General features: G+C 37.7%; 2 protein-coding genes across 9 annotated transcripts in view; both read left to right on the top strand.

Annotated features, from left to right (window-relative positions):
• LOC127845628 (probable phospholipid-transporting ATPase IIB) overlaps nt 1-6,486 on the top strand; it is a 52,431-nt gene extending 45,945 nt beyond the window's left edge. The window contains exons 26-27 of one of the 8 annotated variants that reach the window (XR_008033289.1): nt 497-870; nt 920-6,486. Coding sequence is in view for 1 of the 8 variants with exons in the window: in XM_052376637.1 (XP_052232597.1) it covers nt 497-630 (134 nt within the window). In the remaining 7 variants the exon portion in view is untranslated. Of the gene's footprint in view, nt 1-496 lie in introns of all 8 variants that reach the window. The other 7 variants (XR_008033290.1, XR_008033295.1, XR_008033293.1 and 4 more) reach the window with 7 other exon arrangements.
• A 907-nt stretch (nt 6,487-7,393) lies between these two features.
• LOC127845631 (dimethylaniline monooxygenase [N-oxide-forming] 1-like) lies at nt 7,394-20,772 on the top strand. The gene is made up of 6 exons (XM_052376648.1): nt 7,394-8,057; nt 15,162-15,365; nt 15,984-16,122; nt 16,374-16,498; nt 18,584-18,761; nt 19,275-20,772. Exons 2-6 carry the CDS (start codon nt 15,166-15,168, stop codon nt 19,893-19,895), a joined length of 1,263 nt encoding a protein of 420 aa, XP_052232608.1. The 5' UTR covers nt 7,394-8,057; nt 15,162-15,165; the 3' UTR covers nt 19,896-20,772.
• The last annotated feature ends 1,190 nt before the right edge of the window (nt 20,773-21,962 follow it).

Raw genomic sequence — 21,962 nt, 5'->3', positions numbered from 1 at the left:
ATTTGCCTTGTTTACACTCTAATAGGCCACATTTAGTGTCCAAACTTCATGAAATCGGTCAGAAGATTTGTCCCAAGGATATCTTGGACAAGTTTGAAAATGGTTCCAGTTGGTTTCAAACATTGTCCCCTGGGGGCGGGAAGTTTTTTGTAATATTGCGATAGTAAAACCTTGTTAACACTTTAGTTTGAGATGATTATGTAAACAAACATTTTTTTCCATAAGACAAAGAAATCTTGATACTTAATCATCCATTCTCGTGGATCATGACGGCTTGATCAGTGTTACCTGGCCTGTGCAGACGGCTTGTTGGTCATTGTTCCCATTCAAGCCTGGCATGGTTTGGTTCCCTTTCAGACCGGACATTGTTTGGTTCCCGTTTAAGATCTGACATGGTTTGGTACCAATTTCAGTCCCATCATTGTTTGGTTCCTGTTTCAGACCCAACATTGTTTGGTTCCCATTTCAGACCATACATTGTTTGTTCCCGTTTCAGACCCGATCTTCCTGGGAACGTGGAGCTTCTTCTGGAAGTTCCTAGTGATCACTGCAGTGAGCTGTATCCCGCTGTACATTGCAAAGTTCCTGCGCAAGAAGTTCTCGCCTCCTGTGTATGCAAAGTTGACTTGAAAAGGAGCCCATGGGAAGAATTATAGCATGTGTGTGCATTTGTGTGGTCTTACAGTTGTTGAAGAGAGTTCAGACACATTTGAGACATTGATAATGATTGGTTTGGTTCTAAGATAATATGAGTCTCGCACTGGGAAAACAGGTTTTAATACATGTGCAAAGTGTCGTCCCAGTCTGCACAGGCTAATCAGGTATGACACTTTAGTCCTGAACTGGTCCCAGTCTGCACAGGCTAATCAGGTATGACACTTTAGTCCTGAACTGGTCCCAGTCTGCACAGGCTAATCAGGTATGACACTTTAGTCCTGAACTGGATTTGTGGTAAGAAGAGACTTCCTTTAAACATAGAGAATAATAAGTAAGTGTTGATTATAGATCAGGTTTATCATGCGAGGCTTAGAAAACAAAAAGCACGAGCCTTGGCGAGTGCTTTTTCGTTTTCGTGCCAAGCATGATAAACCTAATCTATAATCAACACTAATCTATTATTCTATTTATCTCACTTTTTATTTTGTAAACCTTTTTATTTAAACAAAATTTGTTTGACTTGATAATTTCGCTGGATTTATGACATCATTTCGTCGAAATATTGACGTCATTTCCTGCCGTTGATTATAGATGATATTTAATCTATGGGGCTTTAATCAACCGAAATCGCTGTAAAAGTGGGATAAAAAACATTCCATTAAAGTGGAAAGTGTTGTCCCTAATTAGCTTGTGGAGTTGGTTTCATATTATACCATGCAACAAATCTAGTTAAACGCTATCTTATACTTGCTAAAAACATTTATGATGCATAAACTTTTCAGATACATGTAACACTTTTTTCTGCTTGTGCAACTAGCTGTGTGCCAAAGTTAACATCATGTAGTTTATCCATTTTTGTTATTTTGATGGAATAGAGGCTGTACAGAGAATGGTTGTTTTCATAACATGCCAAAAATCACTTCAATCTACTGGTAATATGTAACCCTACTTTAATGTACTTGTTTCCTGTGATCCCTTGTTATTTTATTTATAATTACATTTATGTCAATCCTGTTCTGTTAAGAATCCTGTATCACATGGTTGAGATTGTTCTTGTTTGTTGTATCACTGTATATTTATATGTTTATTTATTATACATTTTTATGCCCCCGGTAGGGTGGCATATAGCAGTTGAACTGTCCATCAGTGTGTCAGTATGTGTGTTATGTCAGTCTGTCTGTCTGTCCGTCCGCAAACTTTAATGGCCATAACTTTTTCAATATTGAAGATAGCAACTTGATATTTGGCATGCTTGTGCATCTCACGGAGCTGAACATTTTGAGTGGTGAAAGGTGAAGGTCAAGGTCATCCTTCAAGGTCAAATGTCTAATATATGGCGTATGTCCGTCCGTCCAAAAACTTTAACATTGGCCATAACTTTTGCACTATTGAAGATAGCAACTTGATATATGGCATGCATGTGTATCTCACCGATCTGAACATTTTGAGTGGTGAAAGATGAAGGTCATCCTTGAAGGTCAAATGTCAAATATATGGCGTATGTCTGTCCGAAAACTTAACATTGGCCATAACTTTTTCAATATTGAAGATAGCATCTTGATATTTGGCATGCATGTGTATCTCATGGAGCTGAACATTTTGAGTGGTGAAAGGTGAAGGTCATTGTCATCCTTCAAGGTCAAATATATGGCGTCTGTCCGTCTGAAAACTTTAACATTGGCCATAATTTTTTCAATATTGAAGATAGCAACTTGATATTTGGCATGCATGTGCATCTCACGGAGCTGCACATTTTGAGTGGTGAAAGGTGAAAATTGAAGGTCAAGGTCATCCTTCAAGGTCAAATGTCAAATTTATGGCGTCTGTCCGTCCAAAAACTTTAAAATTGGCTATAACTTTTTCAATATTAATGATAGCAACTTGATATTTGGCATGCATGTGTATCTCATGAAGCTGCACATTTTGAGTGGTGGAAGTTCAAGGTCAAGGTCATCCTTCAAGGTCAAAGGTCAATTATTTTTTTAAATTAAAAGCGGAGTTCTCGTGAAGCTGCACATTTTGAGTGGTGGAAGTTCAAGGTTAAGGTCATCCTTCAAGGTCAAAGGTCAAAAAAAATATAAAATTCAAAGCGGCCCAATAGGGGGCATTGTGTTTCTGACGATCACATCTCTTGTTTCTAACCACTTCTTATTATTTAATATCGTAATCCTTTTCATTTGGGCAGAAAGAGATAACTATATAAGGTACCAATGTACTTCTTTGCCTCAATATTCTATATTTATCTGTTTATCTTTATCCGCGCTCTGGCAAAACTGGACTTAATTCATTTGCATAAAGTGTCGTCCCAATATAGTCTGTGTTGTCCGCACTGGGTAATCAAGGATGACACTTTCTGCCTAGACTGGATTTTGGTTTATAAGAGATCCTTAAATAATCTCTAAAAGAAATTGTGTGTTCCCTGATGAACGCACATGCAATAAGCCCCCTTGCCCAAGAGCACTGCTCATAACCATGTGTAATTGCACTCAGCAGTTGTCACAGTGCAGTGACCATGATTAATAGACAGATAGTCTATTAAACCTTTGACAAGTGAGCAGCTCAGAGAAAAGATTATAGATAGGAAATTGTATGGTGGATCAATACACTCAGAGGAATACCGCATGGAGGGGTCAGACATTCCTTAACTAAGTAAACTTGGCCTTATAAGCTCTACTATGGTACTCTTAGCCCTTCACAATGTGACTGCTATGGTATTGTTAGTCTGTCACCTCAACAGGGCTTAACTTCTGTTGTCAAGGCTTTGAGACTAGAAAGGACAAACTGCTAATGTATGTGCTTCAGGTTTTGCGAATGAAAACCTCGCCTTTTTAGAACAAGGATTAAAATTATTATATGTTTACCATGTCTGCTATAATTTGTGGTTCTATTGATATTTAGTTATTAACCAGGTTTTTCGAAGAAAAAAACTGGTTATTAGATTGGCGAATGTCGGCGGGCGGGCTGGCTGGAGGAACAAGCTTGTCCGGGCCATAACTCTGTCGTTCATTGTCAGATTTTAAAATCATTTGGCACTTTTGTTCACCATCATTAGACGGTGTGTTGCGCAAAAGAATTACGTCGATATCTCCAAGGTCAAGGTCACAATTTGAGCTTGAAGGTCAAAAATGGCCATAAATGAGCTTGTCCGGGCCATAACTTTGTCGTTCATTGTCAGATTTTAAAATTATTTGACACATTTCTTAACCATCATTAGACGGTGTGTCGCCTGAAAGAATTAGGTCAATATCTCCAAGGTCAAGATCACAATTTGAGTTTGAAGGTCAAAAATGGTCATAAATGAGCTTGTCCAGGCCATTACTTTGTGATTCATTGAAAGATTTTAAAATCATTTGGCACATTTGTTCACCATCATTAGATGTTGTGTCGTGCGAAAGAATCACGTCGATATCTCCAAGGTCAAGGTCACCACAACTTAAAATAGATTGATTTTGAAACAACTATGTAACTATGAACAATCAGTAACAATGCACATTTTGATTTTGAGTTGTCTCTCTTTATCAGACTTTTTTTATGCCTCCCTCAAAGAAGAGGGGGTATATTGTTTTGCACATGTCGGTTGGTCCGTCGGTCCGTCCACCAGATGGTTTCCGGATGATAACTCAAGAACGCCTAGGCCTATGCTCATTAAACTAAATTGGTACATTGATCATGACTGGCAGATGACATCTATTGATTTTCAGGTCACTAGGTCAAAGGTCAAGGTCACAGTGACTTGAAATAGTAAAATGGTTTCCAGATGATAACTCAAGAACGCTTAGGCCTAGGATCATGAAACTTCATAGGTACATTGATCATGACTGGCAGATGACCCACATCAATTTTCAGGTCGCTAGGTCAAAGGTCAAGGTGACTCAAAACAGTAACATTTTCCGGACTAAGGAATAATTAGGGGTAGGATCATGAAACTTCATAGGTACATTGATCATGACTGGCAGATGACCCCTATTGATTTTCAGGTCACTAGGTCAAAGGTCAAGGTCACAGTGACTTGAATAAGTAAAATGGTTTCCGGATGATAACTCAAGAATGCTTAAACCTAGGATCATGAAACTTCATAGGCACATTGATCATGACTGGCAGATGACCCCTAATGATTTTCAGGTCACTAGGTCAAAGGTCAAGGTCACAGTGACTCGAAACAGTAAAATGGTTTCCGGATGATAACTCAAGAATGCTTACGCCTAGGATTATGAAACTTCATAGGTACATTGATCATGACTGGCAGATGACCCCTATTGATTTTCAGGTCACTAGGTCAAAGGTCAAGGTCACAGTGACTTGAAACAGTAAAATTTTCCGGATGATAAATAAAGAATAATTAGGGGTAGGATCATGAAACTTCATAGGTACATTGATCATGACTGGCAGATGACCCCTATTGATTTTCAGGTCACTAGGTCAAAGGTCAAGGTCACAGTGACAAAAAAAGTATTCACACAATGGATTCCACAACAACTGACAGCCCATATGGGGGGCATGCATGTTATACAAACAGCCCTCGTTTTCTAATTGAAATTAATTTTACACAAGGGGGTTAACAGTACACATTTTGAATAGTCTCCCTTAATCAGACTTTTTTTCAACTGAAAACCTGGTTTTGTGACAATGTTGTCCCTTGTTTTGATTGATGAAATGAAGTGCAGCTAATACTGTTAATATAAATTTCATATCACAGATAAAAACCACTGGCAAAAAATATTTTAATAAACATTCCTTAAGTTGACTGTTATGTTTCTATGACTTACACTTTCCAGTGTTATATAATCTCTGTGACTGGAACCGATGTGTTCAATAATTGACCAGTCGCCAAATTATCGATCTCTCCGCCCACATAGTCACGTGGTCTAGTGATTAGAAAACTTCGACAAGCAGATCGCAATGATAGCTGGTAAGGCGAGTGAAATACTATATTTGTAACGATGTATCATGCTATTTTCTACAATATAAATTGTTAAAGCCGCACACAAAACTAAACTGCATTGTAAAACTTAAATACAATCATAAATTCTTTAGATAGAAATGACTTAAACAAAATAATTGAGTAAATGACAGACCAACTATCCGAAACGTTTCATATACATATTATAGGGAGTTGAATAAAAATCAGTTGTAAAAATGAACATTTATTTCATATTGATTTGGAACTTGTATAAAACAGACTTACAGTGAATCAGATGGCTATGTTTATACAATTTTTTTGAAAATATTTTTATTAAACGCAAATGACACATCTACCGGTATATCATTATGCTTTTTGTTTCTTAAAAATGTTTAGATCTTTGTTTTATTGTGTTATTTTTAAAAAGACACAGATTCTTTTTATTTAGATATAATTTAAATTTTGATTGTAACCATAATTAAATAAAGGCTTATTTCGTGGTTTCATAAACAGATAGTCTGATATGCATTTTATTTCATGTATTTTTAATGGGAACCAGTTACATTTCACCATCGAAAAATGAAATGTTGGTATTACGGTGCTGTTCACGAAGATTCAAATGGTATAAATTAAGCATATTATGCATTTGTTTATTTATAACAAGATGGACCTTATATGTTCATTGCAATGTTCACATTTTTCCCTGTATCAATATATGTTGTATTAGAAATGTTGTTGTTGTTGTATTATATGCCGTACATCTTACACCTGAAGTCGCTAGAGCTGGCTAAGCCGCGTTGAAATCACCTTTTTGTTGTTTTTACTTTAGTTAAAACACTTTATAAGTTTCCAATTTATAATTATTTCCCTTGTTAATGATCCACAAAAATGAATGTATACTTGGAAATTATTAAAGTAATAAAATAGTTTTATTTTCTTGTGTACAGTACCTAACAATGCCTTAATGTTCCTTCATTCTGAGATCCGCGCAACATACTGTCATTTATAAATTATCGACAATTACGCTTAGATTATTAATAAGAATGTGTGGCAATTATTATGTTGCCCAAACTGCTTAATAATATTGTGCATCAAACGATTTAACACTTTTGATAGAAAACACAACTGTTGTGGTCAAACTATTTATTGTGTTTGTTTTCTCATTACTCATTCATCTGTTCAAGAAATAAAGGTAAAATAATTACCTTTTATAAAGTATGTATAGCACCTACAATTTTGAATAATGATCAAACAGTTATGATCAGGCATTTGATATAAAATCTGTGTTAACCCTTAAAAATTACATCCATTCCATACGTACGACACGCTTTGTTTGTCGGACAAAATGGCCGCCAGATAAGCGTTGCTGAGGGGTGTGTGAAAACTCGCGATCTGATTGGCTGATAGTTTTATTTGATTGACAGCTGGCGACTGGTCAATTAGCATTATAATTGATTTCATGAGGTGGTCGATTGCATATTTAATTCAACATTTTTTGTTGGACAACTTTTATTTTGGTGAATGTTGTAACTCCTCCATCAGAGTAAAAACTGTTTGCACTGTGTATAGAAACATTATCACAATGAGATTGTTTTAAACTTTATCTTGTTAAACCCTTTTTGACTACAAATGCATAGTATGGTTCGTAGCATAAATAAATTATATTTACATAAAAGTTACAAACCTGTTGTTGTTTGAGTGTTTTTATCCCGCCAAAGGCAGAGGATATAGAATAGGCGTTGTCCGTCAGTCTGTCTGTCACCAAACTTGATAGGGCTTTATCTCAGAAACTATATATGATATCAATATGAAACTTAATAGGTGTATAAATATCAATGAGAACAAGCGCCATGCGAGTTCTGATGTTGTCATTATATTTTGTAACACTATGAGGATTGTTGATATTAAGTATAAAATACGTCAATCATAGTATTGGTAGGTCAGAACATAATGTAGTCGTGAAGACTCGGATATGAGCTGTAAATAAACTCTGACATACACACACAATCATAGTATGAGCACAGATGACCGAGTGGTCTAAGCGATAGACTTTCTCAATGGGTCGAGCTCAGTTGAGGGTTACTTTTTTTTCTTTCTTTAATTTAATTGTTTGTTTTTTCTAGACCTTTTAACTGTTTACATTTATCAACATAAAGCATGGAATGGCAAACTTCAATACATGCAAAAACTTGTGAAAAGGTACCTTAAAAGCCTTTTGATTACAAATGCACAGTATGGTTAGTGACAACAATAAAATGTTGAGTTTTTTATGTTTGTGAAGATTTACGACGGAAAGCATATGAATCCTAGTAAATGAGGAATCCATCAATTCGTTTTAAACAGTGTCCGTATGGAAAGACAATTCAGGGCTGAAATATTGTATAACTTAGTTTAGTTGTGTGTAGTCTTTGCGTTTGTTACTGTAGTAATTTACTTAGAACGTCACATGAAAATTGAAAATGTATTGAAAGAATATTTTATCGGAATAAAATTAAACGGGGTGAGTTAACATTTAAGTTGTTTGTTATAAAAATGTTCCGGTATGTGCATCACAAGAAACGGGAAGTTATGTGATAAACTTATCGCCAAAACAGAACGGATTATTGGTTTAAAGGTTGTGCTGAATAATGACCTCCGTTACATGCCAGTAATTGTTACCGCAACTTAATGGCTCTCATTACATGTTGAAAATCGGAACTTTTCCTGTTCCGTTAAATACCAGACATTGCAAAATATCGGATATTCCATATACAGTTACAATAATGTTGACAAACACATCGATATCACGTGTCTGCGACGTTTTAACGTCGTCGAACACCAAAGGTCAATAATTACGTTACTTCAAGTTCAAGCTTAGGGCACGTACATTTGCAACAGAGTGGTCAATAATGTCAGTGCACATATTGAAATTGTGTTGGTGAAGATTAATGTCATAAATTGAAACAGAAATTAGAAATCTTGTAGATTAAAAGACAGCGGGGCATGATCACTGAAATTATTAAACTCTTTTACACTAAAGTTATCTACTACATTAAAGGAATGTTAACTTAGAATCAAATAATCGATGACACTTGTGTATTTACCAATGCTATAATCCGAGCCCAATCTCCCGTTAGCGATTCTCAATCTCGTGGCCTTACATAGGTCAGGTAAATTATTTCCTTGAGAGTTACTTCCCTTATCCATCGAAAATCTTGGTAGATCTAGCGTGTTATCGGCTAAATAGTATTCGGGGTCAATATCATATACATATGAATCACAAAGAATGGCATCACATTTACACGCTGTTCTAGCGTTAAAATCCCCAGCTAACATTACTGTGCCCAACCCTTGAAAATGGTTAATATCGCTACCGAGACTGTCAAACAGGTCCCTATCTATCAAGTTGGCCATCGGCGATTCGCTTCCCCACATATATACTGCTGCAATAACTATATCTTCATTATTGTTAAAAAAAACGATTTATCTAGTTTAAGCCATATTATAGTGTCGTGAGTATTTTTAACAACCGTTATTCCACTGGTTATGCTACTGCGCGTATATATTACTATACCGCCACTATTGTGCTTGGCTTGCCTGTGTCTATATTTCCTAAAAAAGTTATTTCAATCGTACCCAGCAAGTTCTATTTTGCTTGATTTGTCAGTCCATGATTCTAACAAAATAATTAAATCATACTGTGATAAAAAAGAAACGAAATCCGGATCCTCTCGCTTGGCTGCACTCAAACCATTACAGTTCCAAACTACACACTTCAGTCCATCCGGCCCCTCCTATGCATCCTTTATTGGCCTGCCGTCGATGTATAAAGTGTCGTATGACACCCACGCCCGTTTTCCCGCCTGCTTTTCCTCTTTGGCTCTATAATAGAGACAAGGAGTTTAACTTCGTTTGCCGTGAAACTATACCATCTGTACTGTAAACTAGGGTCGACTTCGATCGCTCACTTTAGTCTGGAAACGGAAGTTGTAATACGCATGTTTGGTAGGGCAAGTGATGGAATGCGCTTTAGTTTGGATGGGTTTTTTAAGAATACAGTATACTAACTATTTTGAGTTTACTCTCTCAAAACAAGAACATCATACAGTACCGAATTCAATGGGAATACCAGAAAATATCGACGATTTTCGTGCACACTATCGAGTAACAAGACATTTATTCGATATATTGCTTGAAATGACAGTGTTGTTAAGTTAAGCTTGGAACTTCATGTACATTTCCTGAATAATTTTACTTCAAGTTCAATTAATTTTCCTGCGCCTGCTATCAAATAAATCATGTTTTACTGAGAGATTTCTGAGTGTTTCTTAAAAAAAATCATGTAAGAAGACTTAATAAATCATTTAATAAATACTTGAGGCTCGCTCTGTAAAAAGAGATTTTAATGCATGTACATAGTGTTGTCCCAGATTAGGCTGTGTAGTCCGCACAGGCTTATCAGGTGCGATACTTTCTGCCATAACTGGATTTTCGCTCATAGAAAAATACGACAAAAGCGGAAAGTGTCTCCCTGATTTGTGTGGTCTGAACATGCAATCTGGTAAAACAATTTAGGCGCATGCATTAATTAGATTATAGCCGTCTAAATGCTCTTTACCTTTGATTCATGACACAGTTACATGTAATAATTTATGATTTGTCCATTTTAAATGATGCATATTTTATTGTACTGGGTTGAACGATACTTTTATTTTAATAATGTGTCCACTCAACATTCTTGCAGTAATGTTTTGCTGAGTTATATAATTATATAATAATAAATACAATTTTAACAACAAGCTTCTCTTTTCTTCATGTGATTTATTTGTATATTTTAAACCAGAACAACAACAAAATCCATAACATAATGAACGCAAAACATGATATCCAATATTCACGGAAAAAAACTATGTTTGACAAAATTCAGAATTAAGGTTCAAAATTTTCAATTTTCAAAAATGTTTCAGATCAAATTATTCCCAAGTTCCATCAATCATTTATCTATGAATAAACAACACTTGTATCATCTATATGTAAGGCTATTACAATAAATGGTTGTTAATAGACTGATAAACAATTGAAAAAGTTACATAATCTACAGATTATAGAGCATTGTGCTTTGATTTCATTGTTCATGGAATAAGAACCAATATCATTATTATGATGTGCAGCTCGCACTCAACATTGCCATAGGCAGATAATACCTAAAAGAGATAACAATTCCAGTTCATGTTATTGACTCTTGAAGAAAAACCTGGAAAATGCATAGCATGCAATGCTTATGCAGTTATTTGCTACTGCTGCTGCTACTACTACTACTACTACTACTACTACTACTACTACTACTACTACTACTACTACTACTACTACTACTACTACTACTACTACTACTACTACTACTTCTACTACTACTACTACTACTACCGGTACTACTACTACTACTACTACTACTACTACTACTACTACTACTACTACTACTACTACTACTACTACTACTACTACTGATACTACTACTACTACTGCTGCTTCCACTGGTACTATTGCTACTACTGCTACTGCAGCTACTCCTGCTACTGCTGCTATTACTGCTACTACTGGTACTGCTGCGACTGCTACGACTGCGGCTACTGCTGCTACTCCTGCTACTCTCTACTGCTCTTATTGCTGCTTCTGTGGCTAGTGCTGCTACAGCTGCTACTATTGCTGCTGCTACAGCTGCTACTGCTGCTGCTGCTGCTACTGCTGTTGCTACTGCTGCTACTGCTGCTACTACTACTACTACTACTACTACTACTACTACTACTACTACTACTACTACTACTATACTATTACTACTACTACTACTACTACTACTACTACTACTAATAATAATAATAATAATAATACTAACAATACTACAGCTACTACTACTACTTCTACTACTGCTTCTACTACTGCTACCCCTGCTACTGCTGTTACTACTGCAACTACTGCTACATCTGCTTCTGCTGCTGCTACTGCTGCTGCTGCTGCTACAGCTGCTACTGCTGCTACTGCTTCTACTCCTACTACTACTGCCGGTACTACTGCTTTTACTTCTACTACTAGTACTGCTGCTACTACTGCTACTACTACTACTACTACTACTACTACTACTGCTACTACTACTACTACAACAACAACTACTACTACTACTACTACTACTACTACTACTACTACTACTACTACTACTACAACTACTACTGCTACTGCTGCTACTACTACTACAACTACTGCTACTTGCTACTACTACTACTACTGCTGCTGCTACTTCTACTGCTACTACTGCCACTCCTGCTACTGTTGCTACTGCTGATGCTACTGCTGCTTCTGCTACTGCTGCTACTGCTGCTGCTACTGCTGCTGCTGCTGCTACTCCTGCTGCTGCTACTGCTGCTACTGCTGCTGCTACTGCTGCTGCTTCTACTGCTGCTACTGCTGCTGCTGCTGCTACTCCTGCTGCTGCTACTGCTGCTACTGCTGCTACTGCTGTTGCTGCTGCTGCTACTGCTGGGTACGAAAAAAATTGGGTACGAAAATCATTTGGGTACGAAAAAGATGGGAACGAAAAAAAAAATTTGGTACGAACAAATTTGGGTTAAAAAAAATAATTGGGGTACGAAAAAAAAATGGGTACGAAAAAAAATAGGGTACGAAAAAAATTGGGAACGAAAAACATTTGGGTGCGAAAAAAATGGGTACGAAAAATAAAATTGGGAACGAAATAAATTGGGAACGAAAAACATTTGGGTACGAAAAAATTGAGTACGAAAAAAATTTGGGTACGAAAAAAATTGGGTACGAAAATAAATTTGGGTACGAAACAAAAATGGGAACGAAAAAAATTGGGTACGAAAAAAAATGGATACGAAAACATGGGTACGAAAAAAAATTGGGTACGAAAAAAAATTGGGTACAAAAAATGTGGGTACGAAAAACATTTGGGTACGAAAAAAATGGGTACGAAAAAAAAATTGTGTACGAACAAATTTGGGTACGAAAAACATTTGGGTACGGAAAAAATGGTTACGAAAAAAAATTGGGGTACGAAAATCAAATTAGAATTGTTTAGCGCGTGAATCGTCCTACAACAACTACTACCACTACCACCAGTCCCACTACCACTACCACTATTACCAGTCTCACTACCACTACCGCTACTACTACTACTACTACTACTCCTACTACTACTACTACTACTACTACTACTACTACTACTACTACTACTACTACTACTACTACAACAACTACTACTACTACTACTACTACTACTACTACTACTACTACTACTACTACCACTACTACTACTACTACAACTACTACTACTATTACTACTACTACTACTTCTACTACTACTACTACTGCTACTACTGCTACTACTACTACTACTACAACTACGGCAGCTACTTCTGCTAGTACTGCTACTGCTGCTACTCCTTCTACTGCTGCTACTGCTGTGACTCCTGCTACTGCTGCTACTGCTACTACTGTTGCTACTGCTGCTACTGCTGTTGCTGCTACTGCTGCTGCTGCTACTGATGCTGCTACTGCTTCTACTGCAGCTACTACTACTACTACTACAACTTTTAATACTGTTACTACTGCTACTGCTACTACTGCTGCAGTTGCTGCTCTGCTGCTACTGCTGCTGCTGCTACTTCTTCTGCTACAGTTGCTGCTTATTGCTGCTACTAGATGCCGCTATTTTTACTTAAGCTGAAAAAGTTACTATAACACCTTGCTTGCAGATGAAAAAATTACTCCCACACCGGTCGACACACGACATTCTCTTGCGTTGTATTGAGCGTCGAGAGAATGTCGTGTGTCGACCTAGTGATTTTAGGTCGACAGGCGACATTCTCGCGATATATCATATTAGCTGTCGACTGATTTGTCGTGCGTCGAGAGAATGTCGCGAGAATGTCGAGTGTCGCGCTCGAGGGTCGACGCACGACATTCTCGCGACATTCTCTCGACGCTTAATACGTAGCACGACAAATCAGTCGACAGTCAAGATTTTCTGTGATTTTTTTTCTAAAACCCTGCGCGATATGCGACACTCAAATATTGACTGTGGACTGATTTGTCGCGCGTCGAGAGAGCGTCGAGAGAATGTCGTGTGTCGACCTAGGGGTTTTTTAGTTCGACAAACGACAATTGCGCGATATTGGCTCGATATATCGTATTGAGCGTCGAGAGAATGTCGTGCGTCGAGAGAATGTCGTGTAATTTTAAGGTCGACAGGCGACATTGTCGCGATATATCATATTGACTGTCGACTGATTTGTCGATCGTCGAGAGAATGTCGTGAGAATGTCGAGTGTCGCGCTCGAAGGTCGACACACGACATTCTCGCGACATTCTCTCGACGCTCAATACGACGCGCGACAAATCAGTCGACAGTCAAGATTTTCTGCGATTTTTTTTTTCTAAAACCCAGCGCGATATGCGACACTCAAATATTGATTGTCGCATATTGTCGCGCGTCGTATTGAGCGTCGAGAGAATGTCGCGAGGATGTCGTGTGCCGACCTCGAAGGTCGACACGCGGCACTCAACTTGGCCCTATCCGGATTCCGTAGAATGTCACAGGGGCTGAGAAGATGACATTAAATAAGTACATTATTCAGTTTTATTAACTTTAATACCCATAATAACTAACCCTTTATAAAAGGTTTCCAAATGAACTTTGCAGGGAAAACGCCCTTAACTCCGTGAAGATTTCAGTCATGAAAACGGTCTGATCGATCACAACTGGGTCACGCGAGTTGTGTATCGTGTTATTGCTTAAAAGTTGACCCAGTATTTGTAGTTCTTCTTGAATGCTCTGAGCTTTTATGAGTACATGCGTACAGCTCAGACCCGGAGGGTCAATAGCTGGGAGATGGATTATTGCAACTACAGTATTTGTAAAAATATTGCAAGTCTACTGTAATTATTTGGACTAGGGATGGGCCACACTTCCAAAACATCAGCCCCGTTATGTCTTGAATAAAATGCATGTATAATTTCTTACGTGCTAATTGCATCTTACAAATATAAAAAACATTCACGGCAGTCAATTCATTGTTTAGGCCTACTGGTCTTCACGACAATTATAAACGTATTTAGTTTAATGGAGATTATATAACAAAGGGAGCTAACTCAGCTTATTCAGTTTACTAGTCAAATGATTCGGATGTTTCCGCTTTTTTTCCGAAAAGTAATTTGCATTCTGCTTACTGCCTGTTGCTAATTGCCGTTGTTAATGACGCTTAGTGGCAAAACCGATTATGACTGGTTTCAGAAATAATGAACACACAAACATTGGATAGTCACCAAGCATGTTGCAACAATCATCAAGTATAACCGAAAGAGAACAAGCATGATGGAACTGTCATGAAGCTGTTAGAATAAACATCACGCATAATGTAAATATTCATCATGAATGATGTAATGTTGCAGCAATCATCAAGTATAAACGAATAGACAACAAGCATGTTGGAATTGTCATAATGCAAATTAGAATAAGCATCAGTAATAATTAAAATATTCACCACGAACGATGTAATTTTTACCTAAAAACTCTTCCATATACTTGTGTATCGTGTTATTGTCGTTCTATCAGAGCGATGCGGCTGCGCGTGGCGGTGATAGGTGGCGGCGCGGCGGGCCTGTGTGCGTTGAGGCACCTCTCCGCCCGACCGGACCGGTTCGAGCCCGTGGGGATGGAGCAGCAGGCGGGGGTGGGCGGGACATGGCGCTACACGGACCTGGTGGGAACATACCCAGATGGCACTCCTGTGCAATCAAGCATGTACAAGAACCTTAGGTAAGACAACCATAGACCAGTGTAATAAACTATTTTTAGGTGGATAGTTCAAACCTAGTTATTTAAGCTCGATTGCATCGAAAGCCTAATGTATATATTGAAACGCTCTCAAGTCCGTTTCCTGCGCCTACAACCAGTACTTTTTGTCTATGATAGAGACTTAAAGAACGCTCCCACAGCGGGGATCGAACCCGTGACCTCCCGATCGCTAGGCGGACATGACATCCACTACGCCACGGCGCCATAAAGTTGGTTACCATTCGCATATCCGTTTCACTTATTTTTTGAAACCCAAAATATTAAGTTTCCGAAACGTAAAATCAAAACAGCCTAACGAGTTGTAAAACACCAGGGCGCACTTATTGAAACTGCCACCATGGCTTGATGCAATCAGTGAGTGGTTTTAGTATGGATGTATTTTTTATCCGTTCATACGTCCGTTCTCAAAACCATACCACAAACCCGCAGGCTTGCCATGTTTACGATGTTAATTAAATGCATGGTTAATTTTGACTATATTTCAACGTATTTATTAATATGCAAATTATTTATTTGTCAAATGCTTCAAATGTTATACCAAGCAATTTCAAATACATAATGGCATGGTTTATGGCTCAGAACCAATCTGCCCAAGGAGGTGATGGCGTTCCCGGGGTTCCCTTTCCCGGAGGAGCTGCCTTCGTTCATGCACCACACGGACGTACAGAACTACCTGGAAAGATACTGCAGCCACTACGGTCTGGAAAGATATTTGTTGGTAAGGGAAAAGTGATTGTAAATAGATATTGGTGAAAATAATGATTGTAATGAGAAATTTGTTAAACTAATGGTTGCGATGAGAATGATGTCGAAATATTAGTGTTAATAGAAATGTGTGACCATATTGATTGGAAAAACAAATGGTTTTTCGAATCTTTTTTTCTTGTATGTAAAAATTGTGAAATGTGAGACATTCATTGGCATGAAATGCATATATTATATAAATATTGATTACAATTGTAATTGTAGTTTAATACCAAAGTACAACAAGTAACGCCGTTGCGAAGGGATTCAAAGACCGAGTGGAATGTAACCTATTGTACGAATGGTAAACAACACTGCGAGATTTTCGATGCTGTAATGGTGTGCAATGGGTGAGAAAAATTATAGCTTGTCCACATTACATGTATCTTGATACTTGTGAACTCTGTTGACATGCAATTAGACGCTTGAATTGTGTCCTACATTCATACATGCCTACATTCATACTCTGATTTGCTGTTTTACTAGAAAACATATAAATAAGTTCGTGGGATATTGTTTTGTCTAGTTAACCCGGTTCTTACAATAAAACTAATGCATCATATATTTTAACCGTGCTTTAACATATATCAAAGATGTGTTCATACCCATGAATTAAAAATATTTAACACATGTACATGTCCCTCAGATTTTTGCATAAGTAAACATTCGCATGTTATCATCTGAATGTCTATCGTGCAAATCACCGCTATTCCATTTCAAAGCAATCGTGAAGACACTGTGAACGCTTGCACAAAATATTGATTTCTAAACGAAAACTTCTTTAAATAAAAATGGCGTCTTTCAATGTGGCACAGGAATAGCAGATGCCCCATGTATACTGCTGCTTCTATTGTTATTCTTTTCGCCAGAATTAACTCATGAACACGCCGCGATGTTTTGCGGCGTCAAACATATGTGGTTAGCGTGTGGCTATGATATTAATTAGTGAAAACATCATTTTGAATGATAAATAATCATATTATAACGAAAAATTAACTTTTCTGAAAAAAAAATAATTTCACTATCAAATATATATATAACAAGGTATGCAACTCAAAATCAGCCAAAACGGGGTGCATCGCTTTGAACAGCCATATCTTCATCAATTGTGAAGCGATTTTCACGATCTCGGTCTTATTCAACGCAGAAATGAATTTCCTTTCTGGAAATGTATATGTCTTCAATATTTTTACAAATGCTGGGTCAACTTTTAAGAAATATCACGATACACAACACGCATGACCCAGTTGACAGTGATCATGCAGTCTTTATGAATGAAATCTCCAGTTGTAAAGACACACCTCCGCATTGGACCAATGAAATCACTCGTATGTTTGAAATGTCAGTTAGTTGAAATGTATGTAAACAAAGGTTTCAAACGGCGCTGGAAAGTTAGTTTTGATGCATAATGTAACGACAAGAACGGTATTAATGTTTTTTTCATACGTTTTATTGAATTATGGTATCGAACTACATGAACTTTGTAGGGAAGTTGCCCTTTACTCCGTGAAGATTTCAGTCTTAAAGACTGCATGATCACTGTCAACTGGGTCATGCGAGTTGTGTATCGTGTTATTTCTTAAAGGGGCCTTTTCACAGATTTTGGCATTTTTTAACTTAATCATTAAATCCTTTATATTGATAAATGTAAACATTGGATCGTAAAAGCTCCAGTAAAAAATCAAGAATAAAATTAAAAAAAGGAAAAGAACATTGCCCGGACAAGGTTTCGAACCAGTGACCCCTGGAGTCCTGCCAGAGTCCTGAAGTAAAAACGCTTTAGCCTACTGAGCTATTCCGCCGAGTACATATACTTGAAGTATTTTATACCTTATATAAGCAATCTTCGTAGTTTCACAAAATTTAACGACAAAAACAGAACTCTCCAAATTATTCAATCGTTTCGCGTTGCAACGCTTTATAATTTTTAGGTTTTAAAATCGTCAAAAGATGCATATAATGGCTATATAAGACCATGGTAAATGTTCAGTATTACTGTTTCCTCACAATTATCATAACTAAAACGAAAATTTGCGAATCTGAAACAAATTTTTTCAATTTTGTCAATTTACCAAAGCGTGAAAAGATCCCTTTAAAAGTTGACCCAGCATTTGTAAAAAATATTGCAATACATAACATTTCCAGAAAGGAAATTCATTTCTGCGTTGAATAAGACCGAGATCGTGAATATCGCTGCACAATTGATGAAGATATGGCTGTTCAAAGCGATGCACCCAGTTTTGGGCTGATTTTGAGTTGCATACCTTGTTATATATATATTTGATAGTGAAATATTTTTTTTCAGAAAAGTTAATTTTTCGTTATTATATGATTATTTATCATTCAAAATGATGTTTTCACGTATTAATAGCATAGCCACACGCTAACCACCTATGGCGTCAAACATGATTTCTATGTCACACGTTTCGTTTCAGTCACTATGAAGTGCCTTTAATACCCAATATCGAGGGACAGGATGTTTTCCAAGGGCAGATAATTCACAGCCACGACTACCGCAGCCCGGAGGCGTTCAGTGGCAAGAGAGTTGCCTGCCTTGGTGCCGCTCCTTCCGGTCAGGATATCAGTCTGGAGATTGCCACTTGCGCTCAACAGGTGCGTGCTATGGACTCATGTCGGGCCTAACACTTAACTAAGTCAACAAAAGTCGCACACGTTGAAAGAATCTGAGTCTCGCTCTGGGAAAATGGAGCTTAATAAATGTGCGTTAAGTGTGGTCCCAGATTAGTCCGCACAGGCTAATTGAGGGACGATACTGCCCGCTTTTATGGTATTTTTTCTTTTAAATGAAATCTTTTCTTGGCGACAATCCATTTTAGGCGAAAAGTGTCGTCCTTGATTGACCGGTGTGAAAATTGCCCTGTGGTTTTTTTAAGTGACTTTGTTGAAACAAACAAGGATCACATTGCATTTAATCTGAATACGTAATTAAATGTACATGTTTGTTACAACCATACTATTCATGGTCACGTTTGAAATATAAAATTACATTTATACATTTTTCCATGGACATCTATAAAAGAGATGTTGCATGTTTTATACTTATAAGTAAATGATAATCTTTTAATCTATATATTGCTTTTTTCCGGAAAATTATTATTGTTTCAGGTTATCTTGAGTCACAACAAGCCGCGGTTACCCACAGTTCTGCCTGAAAACGTGAATCAGAAGACCGGAATTAAACAATTAACACACAATACGGTGGTATTTAACAATGGCGACGAAGAACCAGTCGACGTGATAATGCTGTGTACCGGATATAGATACAGTTTCCCGTTCCTGTCGGCGGAATGCGCAGTTACCATAGAGGAGGAACGGGTGACTCCCCTGTACAAGCACATCATCCACAGTCGCCTGCAGACACTCTCCTTCATCGGCATATGCAAGATTATCTGCCCCTTCCCTCTGTTCGACAATCAGGTTCGCTTCGTTCTGGCTACCCTAGATGGTTCATGCCCTTTGCCGCCCGCTGCCGACATGGAGGCGGACATAGAACGGGACTTCCGGCAGCGGCTGGCGGAGGGACTTCCGGCAAGGCATGCGCACACCATGGGGTCCCGCCAGTGGGCGTATAACGACATGCTAGCCTCCATGGGCAACTTTCAGTCAATACCGAGGGCTATTCAGAATCTCTATGACGAAGTGCACAGAATAAGAGTTTTAGATTTACCAAACTATAAGAATAGGAGATATAAGATAACAGGGGAGGAGGGTTTTCAGGAACTTTAATTCCCCACTTCACTTTGTTATCATTATTTGGATATTGACAATTATTTTGAATGCTTTTTAGCAGGTCTTTTTTTCTCTTTATGGAATGGCCGTTTTTTCCCACTTAACAAAAAGTTTGGGACTAAAAATTTTAAGAAGTTTGCATCTTAAATTTTCACAATTTTAAAAAGTTGCCGTTTCATTTTTTTACATTTGAAAAAAAAATTCTCGCAAGTTTAGGGGTGAAAAGCAGATTCACGAAGACGGGGAAAATCTCAGTAAAAAAAAGACAAAAGGTTTTTGGAAACTTATAAATCGTCTATGAATGCATTCAAACAAAAACAGGAAAAAGCTTATAAGCGCATTACTGATTGCATACCCTTAATTCGGAGAAATCTAGTTACAGCAGCTAGGGGGAATCATATTAACACAAAAGCACACGGCAGAGCTGGGCCTGACGTCTATAATTGGCCCGCTGCCCACAAAACGGCCCAAGGGCCATTTTGCGGCTAGGCTCTGTATAGACGTCCGGTCAAGCTCTGCCATATGTTATCGTTTATATTACTTATCATTGGCGTCGCTCTGGAGAGCGGCTACCAGTATGTTATGCATATTTTTCGCTTATGGGAGGAGAAGTTATTTTAAGGATCAATGTATATATTTTTGATGTAAGAATATCTTGCATAGTTGTGATTTTTTGTGTAAATTAGTGTAAGTAAGTACTGCATTTGTGCCTATTACATTTATAACAATATTTATTGCCAAAGCTAATTGTTTTAATTAATAACTGATCCACAACTGATCACAGGGGAAAGATCACAGGGACTGGCCAAGTATGCGAAACTTTCTGGTTTTGTATAAAAACAAAACATAATCAAAATATATTTATTTTGTGGTTGTTCTAATTTGCTTATTTAGTGGACAATCAATGTAATACGATATTTGACGACCTATTGCGCAAGCAAGTTTATTGGAAGGCGTAGTGGTACGAAAACGTACAATGTAATAGTTTATGAATACACATATAATAACGATCGCTATACACAACTTCACCAAATAGCAGTACATAAATGATGTCAGCCGGAATAGCTCAGTTGGGAGAGCGTTAGACTGAAGTTGTTTAAGCAACAATCATCTTAAGGCGGCCGGTTCAATCCCGGGTTCCGACACGAACGGAACAGTTCTGCGGCTGACATTTTTTCAGGTTAATAAATATAATAAAGCTTTATTTTATGTAGACATTTTAAAATCCATTTTACTACAATTGAAAATTTTTATTAAAATTAATGGATGCCGCGTGGTGACAACGTTAATTAAAATTTCTTACATCACTTAAATATCTTATAAAAAATACACGTGTTTTTATATTAACAAATAAATGCAAACAACACATCTATTATCCATGTATTTTTATGGTTGTCTATCATAGGCCCTCAGTACTATCCCTACCACATAGCGAGCGCGAAGCGCGACACGTATTATTGATTGTAACAATGAGTTGCGATAAAAGAAGCAGCCGCTAATCAAGGAGGAGCTGTGTCCCAGCAACCCGTTTCCCGAGAGTCAAGCACTCCTCGGAGTTTTTTTTAAGAACCACATATAGAGCGCGAAGCGCGACACGTAACCAGGTGGTATGGGCCCTTTAGCATTATCCGACCATTACGTCCATAGTTATCTTCCTTGGAATTTGAGAAATTTTGAAATCGTTGTTCGAAGTCCAAAATTTTCATCCGATTGTTCCCAAACTTGCACAGGTTTTTTTATCAATTAGGACCCAACCCAAACTCTTTATGAGCAATATCGGACCATACGTCCAGAATGATTTCTCTTTGAATTTAAAATTAAAAGTGAAAAACTGCTTGGTTAGGTGATTATGTCAACATTTTTATACGTCCGTTTTTAAAAACGGGACGTATTATACTTTCACCCTTGGCGGACGGGCTGCGGGCGGCGTCCACAGCAGTGTCCGCTCTCGAATTCAAATAGTTTTCATCCGATCTTCACCAAACTTGGTCAGATGTTGTGTCTAGACAATATCTATGTCAAGTTCAAATATGGGTTATGCCGGGTCAAAAACTAGGTCACGGG

Source organism: Dreissena polymorpha, chromosome 9 (genome assembly GCF_020536995.1).
Source record: "Dreissena polymorpha isolate Duluth1 chromosome 9, UMN_Dpol_1.0, whole genome shotgun sequence".
Lineage (NCBI taxonomy): Eukaryota > Metazoa > Mollusca > Bivalvia > Myida > Dreissenidae > Dreissena > Dreissena polymorpha.
Note: the sequence above shows the minus strand (reverse complement) of the source record. Positions and strands in the feature narration are given on the sequence as shown.